This window comes from Gymnoscopelus braueri, assembly GCF_963280865.1.
Source record: "Gymnoscopelus braueri genome assembly, chromosome: 1".
NCBI classification, from domain to species: Eukaryota; Metazoa; Chordata; class Actinopteri; order Myctophiformes; family Myctophidae; genus Gymnoscopelus; species Gymnoscopelus braueri.
This window is the reverse complement of record NC_137603.1, coordinates 58,475,838-58,489,221: the sequence shown is the minus strand read 5'-3', so window position 1 is coordinate 58,489,221 and position 13,384 is coordinate 58,475,838. Positions and strand designations below refer to the sequence as shown.

The window sequence follows — 13,384 nt, the reverse complement described above, 5'->3', positions numbered from 1 at the left end:
TTAAGGTTGGAAATGGGTGAAGTGCTTCTTTAAGAGTTGATGCATTTTCCATCAGGCTCATTCCATGGTGAGGAAAATGCATCTGTTCTTATTTACTTATAAAAGTTAAAATACTTAATTAAATTAAATATCCATCATAAAAATTGCCAAATCCACTGTAGTAAACCTAGTATTTTGAGGTGCAGATTGACTCACCAAACATGCAGTCCTGCATCAGCGTGTCCTTGAAGGCCCTCTTCTTATTCCTTGTTTTCTCTGATGGCACAGTGTGGTAGGGGCTGGAGTTATACATTGGCATTCCTAGAGAAAGACAGACAGAACAAAATAAGGCAAATAAGCACCATCAAAGTAGTTATCAATGAGCACCATATACACTAGCAAGTGTACCTAGTGCATGTCTGGTGGTAAAAAAAAAAAAGTGATTTGAGAATGTGTTAGTTAACTCACCTTTATAGCCTTGGGGGTGATGATTGCCAGCGAAGTCTAAAAAGAGGACAATTAAAATATAAAAAAAAGCTTGTATGCAATTTATCAAGACTGTATGTTTTAATGTTTAGAGTAGCAGGAGCTATAAGTTCAAATATGTCAGTCTTTAATAAGTTACAGTATGTCATGGCACAATAGCCAAGGCACAGCAACTGTTTAGTAATGGCTAATAAAATAATCACAAATGTATAAAAAGGCTCTTGTTGACACAGGAACAACAGACATACCATTCCTTACTTGTCCAGTGTGGTTCCCTCCTGAAATGGATTAAAATAGCCCTAATTAGTCACTGTAAAATACAAGTTCTCATATAATATCGTGCCAACATTAACAGATCCTTGCAAAATAGTGAGACACTGAATTCATATATGCACTCAACTTTACATTACCACCCATTTAACTAACATTTCCAGTCAGTGTATGGTCTCCAAGAGTGGCTGAGAGAATCATCTAGCCTATTAGTCTACTTACCAGGGGTCCATTGACTCCAACTCTGCCAAGAAGCTTCCACCAAAGCCTAAAATGAGAGAACACAAAACATGAACTATGAATTCTATCTAAAGCACATTTACAATCTGTCCACCCTGAGGTAGTAGTGTGAAGTGGTTCACTTACCATTATTAGGCTGGTTATCCTCCGAGCAGCTTCCTCCAGAGGCTAAAAGAAGGGAACACAAGACATGAATAGTGGACGCTGTAACCTTTGAACACATAACCTGAACTAAATGCTTGTAAAGCTTTCATGCAATTACATTTGGTTTTGCCAGTGTTTTTTAGTGTCATAACTGACAGTGTCACCACTGTACCTGGAAAATTAGGTGGCTTGAAAAAAAAATCGCTTCACACTGCTGTTTTCTGGCTCATCTGACTTAGGCCAATTCTAAAAACACCTCCTAAAACCTAACCTAAGTTTTCTGAAAACGTTCACATTTTTACTAAAAAAATTAATAAAACATTATGTTGCCATACATATAGCAACAACTAATGAGACACAGAGGTGGCTCCCGGATTGAATGGCATAACAACGTATAGGTTACAACAGGTCTAAATAGAAAAGAGGTGGTGCCCGTGCTGCTATAATTATTATACTTGGCCAGGCCTTGTGTATTGCAGTGAATCCTCTCCAGTCCTCTTGTAGCACAACCCTGAAAATTTAGAGGGAAACAAATAATTCAATAAATATATGCACAAAACAATATATATATATCAGCCAAATTGTTAATTTATCAGGTCCTTCCAAAATATTTTACACACACACATGTATGTATATATATATATATATATATATATATATAAATTATTATAAAACTTACATTAACCACTTTAGCCCTATTTTATACATAGGACATTTGAAAATAGCAGATCTACAAGCTCACCACATGTTGCATCGTGACGCGTTGTGAGCTTGTAGATCTGCTATTTTCAAACATTTTACTTTTGGTACTTTAAGTATATTTTGATGCCAATACTTTTGTACTTTAACTCGAGTAACATTTTGAACACAATGCCTTTTACTTTTAACAGAGTATTTTTATATTATGGTATTGCTACTTTTACTTAAGTAAAATATCTGATTACTTCTTCCACCACAGCTGTTTCTCCACATTTATCCCCAGGCTAAATTGCTTTAGTGTAGTAAAAGCTTAACTGTGCCTTCATTAAAAAGGCAAAAATATTACCCGAAGTATTAAGCCTTTTCCATGAGCTAACCTGGTTTCTATTATGCTCTAGATCCCGCCTCCTATATCCGGTAAATTTTCACATACACACATGCAACCACGGATGTAGTTTCCGTATCCGGTCTAGACCGGAAGTGCTTCCGGCAAAGTGAATTGGTACCCGTTGGTTTAACACTAGTAGCTAGTGAGTTAGCACCATACATTCTGCCTTGTTAGTTCACCACTATTAAATGAACGAACTGCTTCACAGTAGTGCTGGTTACAACAATGATTATACAACTGTTAAAAACGCTAATAATCTGTTATTGTATACACACAGATAAACAAATTAAAGTACATTTTAATCACGAAACATGCTAACAAAACGGCGGGCTAACGTTAGCTAGCATGCTAGCTGCTTTAATAACATGCATTGCTATTTACTAACACAAGCTACAAACCCCGGACAGCATAAAGATAACATTTAGTCAAACGATGAGAGTCGGGTGACGGTATCTGAACGGGATAGTACATTCTATTCCCATAAGAACTCACTACCAGTCAACTATTATTAGCTAGCATGCTAGCTAACAAGCTCAGGTCTGCACTGTAGTTGCCACGGTAATAATTCACAAGTTAACATTTAGTCAAACGATGACAGCCAGATGATGGTATATGAATTGCATAATACATTATATTGTAAAGGACTTACCAGTTAGTCTTACTATAGTAGTATTGTGAATTGTCAACAAGCCTCAATTCGCGCCAATGTTTCCTGAGATTTAGCTGGTCTCGCGAGTTGTGACGACTACCCTCTCGCAGGGGAGGGGGTGCGAGGGGAGGGGGAGGAGGGGAGGGGAGGGGAGGGGAGGGGAGGGGAGGGGAGGGGAGGGGAGGGGGGGTGTGCAATATCAGCACTACACGTTGAAACAATGTCAATTCATTGTTGGGCATTTCAACATTGAAAAACCATCATCTATACTAAATTGATTCAATGACATTTTTTTAAATGTTGAAATCGTATCTGAATTTAAACATTGAATCAACATAGCTTTTTCAACCTCAACCAAAAATAACCAATCTGACCAAAATCCAACATTGAATTAATATCTTTTGCTATCTGGGAGGTGATGATTCAGTGGCCTCCACGTGTGGATATGCAGGGTTTGATGAGGACAGTGTTGTTATATTCATGAATGGATTTCCAGGTGATGATCTTGATTTGTAAATTAATTCTATCTTGGCCATATATGGACATTGCCAAATATCGGCTTAATATTGATGACATCATATGATATAGTCAGAATATGCTTTCTTGGTCAGATATAGAGTACGGTCCGCAATGTAATGTTAGATTTGTTACGGAATGGACCGAACTGACTGACAGGATCTGCAGGTTTTCATAAACTGTGACCTGCAGTTGTAATAATAAAAAAGTAATAACTGATAATCACCTACAAATTAGAATTCACTGCTGACCCACAAGTGAAATCATTTTGAGTTCATAAGTTTAATATGCTTTATCTTAATGAAGTATATAATTATATTTCCCACCACTGGAAGTAAAGAAGCTATATAGGAGACCTATATGGCTTGTATTAACATATATGACCTATATGAGGGTATAAACAAGCTATATAGGAGACCTATATACCCTGTATATGCACATATATGCACCAGATTTGGACCTATATGTGAGATATATGCAGCCTATATGGAGCTTATACCAGGCATATATGTGGTATATATGCACATATATGCGCATATATGATCCTTATATGTAGCATATAGGTTACATATAGTTGCATATATGGAACATATAGATTCTTTCCATGTGGGCATGTTCATTGAAAGTTTTGTCTGTCTCTTCTTTATGTCGGCAAAATGTGCCTTTTGGGACTATGATTAAAAGCAAACTCAATTTTAAAACAGAAATTGCAAAAACGTTAACTTTGACCTCTTTTGGTGAAGTTGACAGATAATATATCACATCACGGAAGAAGTTAATATTTGTGGCCAAACATAACAAAGACTGTCCATTTATTGTATTTGTTTAAATGAAAGTTGAACATCATAGCTACAACACATAATTATTATTATTGACTCAATACTTTTGGAACAAAACAATGAATTCAATTTAAAAACACACTGAGAAATACACAATTGGGTAGTTTGCCCATGAATGGAGTCGTTAAAATTCCTTTTGTTCTCTCACTGTCCTTTATTCTCTCTATTTGAATGGAATATATATTCGCAAATGGCCTTTATTAAAAAAAGAAAACATGTGATTTAACCATTTCAAGGTTAATTAACTGCAATTCAGCACAGTGAATGAATTGCCTTAATTTAAAATGTATTCTCATAACTTTTAGGTTGTTCTACCCGGCCTCGCAAAGATATGCATTCCTTTATTTTTTTTATACAGCTACAAAAGAGGCCTTCTTGGATGCCGGACTGTAATTAAAAGGAAACTCAGTCGAAAAGAAAAAAATTTAATCATCAAACTTAACTTGTGTCTTTTTTTCTAGAGCCACAGTTGTGCACCAATGCTTTAGCTGCCACTGTAGCCAGCATCTTTTATGAACTCACCTGGTGTAGTACCTGGTGTAGTAACAGGTGCAGTGGGAGTTGTAACTGGGGTTGTTTCTGCATAGCAAAGATATGAGTTTCACAACATTATACACTTGGACTGAAGTTGACAGATGCAATATCACAGAATGTAAGAAGTTAATAAACATGAGCGATAACACTAAGGTGCCGCGCTCTGAAGGCACTGTTGAATGTTCATGGACCACAATGGGTAACAAGCCTTTGGCTTTGCTTTTTGATTAATCCACTTGGCTGTTGTATCGTACTGCTGTACTTTTAAAATGTTAACAAAACATTCCATCAATCAATCAATACGATAACAGCCACTGTAGCCTGCATCTGTGAAGAATTCACCTTGTGTAGTAACATATGTTGTTGTCGATTAGATGTTGTTAGAATGTTAGAACATCTAATTGTCGATTAGATGTTTCAATTGTGTTTTCCTTTTCTTTTCTTTCTCTTTTTGTTTGGGGGGGAGGGGATTTCTTTGATAAATAGGCCCCTCCCTCTAACTTTGGAAGCCAATTACAGCCAGACAGTATGGACTATCAAAACTCTGTCAGATATGTTTACACCACATGAATGAATTGAATGTACTGTACTCTTGCACATTTTGAAGGTTGAGAAGGTTTGCCCTTTTTATTACACCTAGACCTGAGGGTTTGATCTTTTATACTCGGCGATATTGTCAAGCACTGGTGCTGTACATTTGATCTCTGCTGAAGAACACCTGCACATGCAAATGTACTTCAGTACAGGCAAAACAGTTCAAATCAATGATAGGCAAAAATATTTCACGTCAATGTATGCAATTGTATGACAGTAAAGTTGAGTTTTATTTAAAAGGAAATGTGTTTTGGTCAGCCTTGCCTGAGTTGAAGAAGAAAGGGAAGAAGAAGTTTATAAATTACTAAGGCCTAAATAACTATAGCCTATACGTACCAATACATGATGGAGCGCGGCCACTCCAACGTCCATTTTCACCACAGCGGATACTTTGTGGTCCATCCAGATGCTCATCAGGTGACTTGCAACTAAACCAGAGTACATGACCAGAAGTTGCCATCTTGCTGTCTCCAACTATGTAAACGTTGTATCTTGCTTCGATCACTGGGCAATGAATGGCTGCACAGAGATAATGAAATGAAAGGGAACAACAACTTGCATTACCAATGAACACTGAATCACTTTCAACCTGGCATCCTTATTTTGGGCATGTCATGAACATGAATAAAATCTCAAACATTTTCAAAAATAGCCAGTCTACGTATCTGCAAGCTCACAACGCATAACTGTGTGACATGTTATGAGCTTGCAGATTGGCTATTTCACCGTACAACGCCATCATACTTCAGGGAGTGTGCATGCTCAGTTTCACGCCGATCCAACGGTGCCGGAGATTAGCTCACAGACGGATTGACACACGGACGGACAGGGGCGAAAACATAGTCTCGGCCAGGCGGAGACAATAACTTACCAGGTGGGACAGGAGTAGATGGCGGGGAACACACAATGTGCAGCAGACGGTCCTTCACTCCCTGCAGAGCCTGGTAGCTATTAAGTTTGAAAAGAAAATGCTCATGGGGCTGGTTGACGATTGACTTGAGTTGATCCTCATTATAGTTTGCTACTCCGATGGCAAACACAATGACTCCATGGCTCCTCAAGGCCATGGACGGCACCATTACGGCATCTTCTGAGGCCCCGTCTGTGATCACCACAGCCACCTGAGGTACCCCCTCGTCAGCACGGCTTCCAGCCTCCTTCGTGAAGTAACGAGTCTGGAGGAATGTGATGGCCTTGCCCGTGTAGGTGCCTCCGCCTCGGTAGGGGAGTCTGTCCACTTGCTCTTGTAGAGACCTTTTGTCTGTGTGATCCTTCAGTAGGAACTCCTGATGTGTCACATAACCGTATTGTGCCAGGCCAACACGTACTTTATCTGAACCAACATCCAGGCACTCGATGAAGCTGTGGAGGAACTGCCGGACTTTTTTGAAGTTTCTCAGGCCGATGCTCCCGGATCCATCCACTAAGAAGACGATGTCAGCCCTGTCTGTCTCACATGCTGCAGAGAAGGGACAAGAACATAGCATTTGTCACCACAGGTTTGATTTAGATCTACTTTCTTGAATGGTCACTTGACTGTTAAGCAGAGAATGTTTCATCTGTGCAGCAAGCAATCAATGCATGGAGGTGCGTTCCTGATCAGAAACATAGCTCTTTGTAAAGGGCTAGTGTGAGAGTAGAAAGAATAATTAATCTACAATCCTCTGAGGTTGTCGGCTATTTTCACTTATAGTAACGAGTAACATGCCTTTGTATATTTCAGTAACTGTTATGGTCTTACACTACTACACTACTACCGATTACTGCAAAAAAGTAGCTGTGTTACTGTAACGTTAGTAAAAACACTGTACTCAAGTAAATTATACAATGACAGTAAAGTTTAGTTTTTGCCTGGGTTGAAGAAGAAATGAAAGAAGAAGTTTATAAATGACTAAGGCCTAAATAACTATAGCCTATACGTACCAATACATGATGGAGCTCGGCCACTCCAACGTCCATTTTCACCACAGCGGATACTTTCTGGTCCATCCAGATGCTCATCAGGTGACTTGCAACTAAACCCGAGTACATGACCAGAAGTTGCCTCCTGGCTGTCTCCAAATATTTGAACGTTGTTTCTTGCTTCTATCACTGGGCAATGAATGGCTGCACAGACATAATTAAATGAAAAGGAAAAACAACAACTTAAATTACCAATGAACACTGAATCACTTTCAACCTGGCATCCCTATTTTGGGCAGGTCGTGAACATGAATAAAATCTCAAACATTCTCAAAAATAGCCAATCTACAAGCTCACAACGTATTATATTGCGACATTTTGCGAAAACATAGTCTCGGCCAGGCGGACACAATAACTTACCATGTCGGTCTGGGATTGGGACAGGAGTAGGTACCGATTCAGAAACAGAGGAACACACAGTGTGAAGCAGACGGTCCTTCACTCCCTGCAGAGCCTGGAAGCTATTAAGTTTGAAAAGAAAGTGCTCATGGGGCTGGTTGACGATTGACTTGAGTTGATCCTCATCATAGTCCCCCACTCCGATGGAAAACATAATGACTCCCTGTTTCCTCAAGGCCATGGAGGGCATCACAACGTCATCTTCTGAGGCCCCGTCTGTGATTACCACAGCCACCTGAGGTACCCCCTCGTCAGCCCGGCTTCCACTCTCCTTCGTGAAGTAACGAGTCTGGAGGAACGTGATGGCCTTGCCCGTGTAGGTTCCCCCGCCTCGGTAGGGGAGTCTGTCCACTTGCTCTAGTAGAGACCCTTTGTCTGTGTGATCCTTCAGTAGGAACTGCTGGTGTGGCACATAACCGTATTGTGCCAGGCCAACACGTACTTTATCTGAACCAACATCCAGGCCTTCCATGAAGCTGTGGAGGAACTGCCGGACCTTTTTGAAGCTTCTTAGGCCGATGCTCCCAGATTCATCCACTAAGAATACAATGTCAGCCCTGATGTCTGAGGCACATACTGCAGTGCAGGGACAAGAAAATAGTATTTGTCAAAAGGTGCCTTCAGGGATGTAATTGGACTGTGATTTACTGCAAACTCAGTACAAAACTTAAAATAATAATAATTCTAGAGCCACAGTTTGTGCACCAGTGCTTTAGCAGCTACTGTAGCCTGCATCTTTTATGAACTCACCTGGTGTAGTGGGAGCTGTTGTTTGTGTATCTGGGGTTGTTTCTGTATAGCAGAGATATGAGATTCACAACATTATACACTTGGACTGAAGTTGACAGATGAAATATCACAGAATGGAAGAAGTTAATAAATATGAGCAATAACACTAAGGTGCCGCTCTGAAGGCACCAACTAGAGGTGTAGATGTTGAATGTTCATGGACCACAATGGCAACAAGCCTTTGGCTTTGCCTGGGTTGAAGAAGAAAGCAAAGAAGAAGTTTATAAATTACTAAAGCCTAAACAACTATAGCCTATACGTACCAATACATGATGGAGCTCGGCCACTCCAACGTCCATTTTCACCACAGCGGATACTTTCTGGTCCATCCAGAAGCTCATCAGGTGACTTGCAACTAAACCGGAGTACATGACCAGAAGTTGCCTCCTGGCTGTCTCCAAATATTTGAACGTTGTTTCTTGCTTCTATCACTGGGCAACGAATGGCTGCATAGAGATAATTAAATGAAAAGGAAAAACAACTTAAATTACCAATGAACACTGAATCACTTTCAACCTGGCATCCCTAATTTGGAAAGGTCGTGAACATGAATAAAATCTCAAACATTCTCAAAAATTGCCAATTTACGAATCTACTAGCTCACAACGTATTATATTGCGACATTTTGCGAAGACATAGTCTCGGCCAGGCGGACACAATAACTTACCAGGTCGGTGTGGGCCCGGGACAGGAGTAGGTACCAGATATTCAGAAACAGAGGAACACACAGTGTGAAGCAGACGGTCCTTCACTCCCTGCAGAGCCTGGTAGCTATCAAGTTCGATAAGAAACTGTTCATGAGGCTGGCTGACGATGGACTTGAGTTGATCCTCATCATAGTCCCCCACTCCAATGGAAAACATAATGACTCCCTGTTTCCTCAGGGCCATGGACGGCACCACAACGTCATCTTGTGAGGCCCCGTCTGTGATCACCACAGCCACCTGAGGTACCCCCTCGTCAGCACGGCTTCCAGCCTCCTTCGTGAAGTAACGACTCTGGAGGAACGTGATGGCCTTGCCCGTGTAGGTGCCTCCGCCTCTGTAGGAGAGTCTGTCCACTTGCTCGAGTAGAGAGCGTTTGTCTGTGTGATCCTTCAGTAGGAACTCCTGATGGGGCTCGTCACTGTACTGTGCCAGGCCAACACGTACTTTATCTGAACCAATACCCAGGCCTTCAATTAAGCTTTGTAGGAACTCCTGGATCTTCAGGAAGTTGTCGGTGCCGATGCTCCCAGATTCATCCACTAAGAAGACGATGTCGGCCCTGGTCTCTGTTTCACATGCTGCAGAGCGGGGACAAGAAAATAGTATTTGTCACCATAGATTCGATTTAGATCAACTGTCTTGAATGGTCACTTCACTGTCCAGGACGCCGAACACAATTAAATAAAAATATTCAATTTATTATTATAAAAGGTATTTATTAAATATAGTATATATTATTATAATATACTATATCTAATAAATACTGTATTTTTGGGGAGGTTTTCAAATATGTTTTGACACAGAATCAAATGTTTTATGGTCATGATGGCTTGGTTCCAGGCTTAAAATAAAATCAATAATCAATTTGTCTCTCTGTGGTTCCTTCTGTATAGCAGAGATATGAGTTTCACAGTATACACTCGGACTAAAGTTGACATTCACTCAAGTACTGTACTTAAGTACAATTTTGAGGAACTTTTACTTTACTCGAGTGTTTCCAGTTTTCTATACTTTTACTTCTAGACTAGGCTACTCCATTAGATCTCAGAGACAAATATTGTACTTTTTACTCCACTACAATTATGTATTCAAATTTCAAAGTAACTTATTTAGTATTTACTTTGTAGATTTAGATTATTATTGCAAAACATTAACCACTTCAGCCCAATTTAAACTTTGGCTATTTCAAAATAGCAGCTCTACATGCTCACAACTTGTAGATCTGCTATATGATAGATATAGCTGTTGAATGTTCACATTGTGTCGTACTGTTATTGTACATAAAAAGATGTCACTATAAACATTCAATCAATCAATCAATCAATCAATAATCAATTTCATGAACTCACCTGGTTTAGTAACAGATGTAGTGGGAGCTGGTGTTTGTATCTCTGTGGTTCCTTCTGTATAGCAGAGATATGAGTTTCACATTATACACTTGGACTAAAGTTGACATTCACTCATACTGTACTTAAGCACAATTTTGAGGTACTTTTACTTGAGTATTTCCAATTCTTTTGACTTTTACTTCTACTCCACTAGATCTCAGAGACAAATATTGTACTTTTTACTCCACTACAATTATTTATTCAAAGTAACTTATTTAGTAGTTACTTTATAGATTTGGATTATTATTGTAAAACATTAACCACTTCAGCCCTATTTAAACTTAATATTGTAAAACATTAACCACTTCAGCCCTATTTAAACTTTGTCTATTTCAAAATAGCAGATCTACAAGCTCACAATACGTTGCGATGCGACGTGTTGTGATCTTTTTATTACACCTACAGTAGACCTGAGGGTTTGATCTTTATTATACTCAGCGATATTGTCAAGCACTGGTGCTGTAGGCCTACATTTGAAGAACACCTGCACATCAGTACAGGCAAAACAGTTCAAATCAATGATAGGCAAAAATATTTCACGTCAACGTATGCAATTGTATAACAGTAAAGTTGAGTCTTATTTAATAGGAAGTGTGTTTTGGTCAGCCTTGCCTGGTTTGAAGAAGAATAAATTACTGTAGCCTAAATAACTATAGCCTATACGTACCAATTATGCATGATGGAGGTCGGCCACTCCAACGTCCATTATCACCACAGCGGATACTTTCTGGTCCATCCAGAAGCTCATCACGAGACTTGCAACTAAACCAGAGTACATCACCAGAAGTTGCCTCCTTGCCAGCTCCAAATAGGTAAACGTTGTTTCTTGCTTCTATCACTGGGCAATGAACTTGGACTGCACCGCCTGAGATAATTAAAGGAAAAGTAAAAAAGAAAAAATAACAATGAACACTTAATCACTTTCAACCTGGCATCCCTATTTTGAGCATGTCCATGAACAATATACAAAAATCTCTAAGCTCACAACACTTCGCGGCACGTTGCGACCTTAGATCGGCTATTTTCGCCATGCGACATGTCATATGATGACAGCTTTTCGTCTTAACCCTAGAACACTAACCCTGGGTGAATTTCAGCCAAACAATTGTAATTATGTGATTTTCATAATGTTGCTGATGTCTGAGGTGGGCGGGTCCTTGGGCACCTTCAGGATGCTCACTGACATCATAAAAGGTAGGTTTGTTTCCCTGCCCCCATCCCTGTTTTTTTCTAAAGGCAGGTCTTAGTGATAGAGGGTAAAAAGAAAATCACACCCAGTGTGAAGTGAGTGGTGCCTTTCATTAGTTAATTTCATTAAGCTATATAGAGGAACAATGTTAAAATCCTGTCATTTCCAAGGCTGCTCAACAGGAACACAGAGGGGGCGGGGCTCAAGCAATTACAGCCTGTCCCTCTTGGCCGTCTAAATGCACCAAGCAAGTTGTTTAAAGCCCAGCCAATAGGAGCACAGAGGGGGCGGAGCAACGATGCGCCTGTGGGGCCCCCTGGATGCCACACGTGGTGGTCCCTGCTGTGGCTATTGTGATGGCAGACCCCTGACCAGTGCTGGTGGCAAGTTTGGTGCCGATCGGAGCAACGGTGCGCCTCGCAGGTCTGCATGTGTGTGTGTGTGTGTGTGTGTGTGTGTGTGTGTGTGTGTGTGGGGGGGGGGGGGGGGGGGGGGGGGTGTGTGTGTGAACCACAGGACCACAGAACACAGAACGACAGGCACTGAGGTTCCCCATCTGAAAAGCTTTTGTGCCCCATAACAGAAGAATTTCGAAAATTGTGGATCTACAAGCTCACAACAAGTTTACAATCTGAACAATAAAAAGAGAAACATAAATCATATCGTGTGCCAATTTGACATATTTCTACAGTCAAGACAACAAAATGTGCTTAAAAATGTACAGTAAAAAACACCCTTGTGTTCTCACCTTTGGCGTTGGCAGTCACTAAGTTCAGAGTATGCAGCCATGTGAAGAGGAGACAGCTTTGCGTTATCAGATGCATGGCTGCGCATTCAAACTTTGAAACTCTTTCAAATCAACTGTGAGAACAACGGACTTCACAAGCGAAACGACGTCTCTATGGATTCTCCCACAAGGGACTGGATGTGGAAGTGGCACACACGCAGTGGCCTTATATGACATACTGGTGGCTCACAGGTTGTGATACATGATGACATCAGCTGTTTGGATTGGCTGTGTGCGTGTGTGCACACATGCGTGTGAGTGTGAGTGTGTGTGTGTGTGTGTGTGTGTGTGTGTGTGTGTGTGTGTGAGAGAGAGAGAGGCCGGCCTTTGCTCTTGCCAATGTTTTGAGGGCAAAAATCCAAACGCCAGCCCAGCAAGGCAGTAAAATAAATCAATGGAAATCTAGGGTTACCACCATGTTGGATTATGAGCATAAAGGTATTCCATGTGGTCCCTGACCAAGCATTTAGTAATGTCAAAGTGAAGTGAATATTTTGTATTATTTGTATTTTCTTCTACGGAACAGTGCACTAAAATGACCTGGTGACCTGTGATGATGACGCGTCAATGTTGTAATTTACTGGGAAGTCGAGGTCAAGAAATTCAACACAAAAGGGCGTTAGGATTGTTATTGCAATTATTGTTGTGATATTATTGTTGCTGCTTTGCGCTCTCTCTCTCTCTCTCTCTCTCTCTCTCTCTCTCTCTCTCTCTCTCTCTCTCTCTCTCTCTCCATTCCAGGTATTGTCACCCTCAGAGAGTGTTCACTTCACAGACCATCAAGATGTGGGACACTGAAATTAAATTCTGAAACTAATGCAACTA

At 40.5% G+C, this 13,384-nt stretch overlaps 1 protein-coding gene and 1 long non-coding RNA gene across 2 annotated transcripts; both read right to left on the bottom strand.

The window, feature by feature from the left end:
- Window positions 1–216: 216 nt before the first annotated feature.
- LOC308090587 lies at window positions 217–818 on the bottom strand. Its single transcript, XR_013933638.1, has 3 exons — window positions 714–818; window positions 448–483; window positions 217–300 (listed from the first exon to the last, which is right to left on the bottom strand). It is a non-coding gene; the product is annotated as an uncharacterized lncRNA (long non-coding RNA).
- Window positions 819–953: 135 nt separating this feature from the next.
- On the bottom strand, window positions 954–12,596 carry LOC308089238 (collagen alpha-4(VI) chain-like; the record flags this gene model as incomplete). The annotated part of the gene is made up of 9 exons (XM_080433851.1): window positions 954–1,003; window positions 1,102–1,143; window positions 4,733–4,789; window positions 6,210–6,797; window positions 7,661–8,275; window positions 8,450–8,491; window positions 9,156–9,773; window positions 10,545–10,598; window positions 12,521–12,596. 9 exons carry the CDS (start codon window positions 12,594–12,596, stop codon window positions 954–956), a joined length of 2,142 nt encoding a protein of 713 aa, XP_080289977.1.
- Window positions 12,597–13,384: the final 788 nt, after the last annotated feature.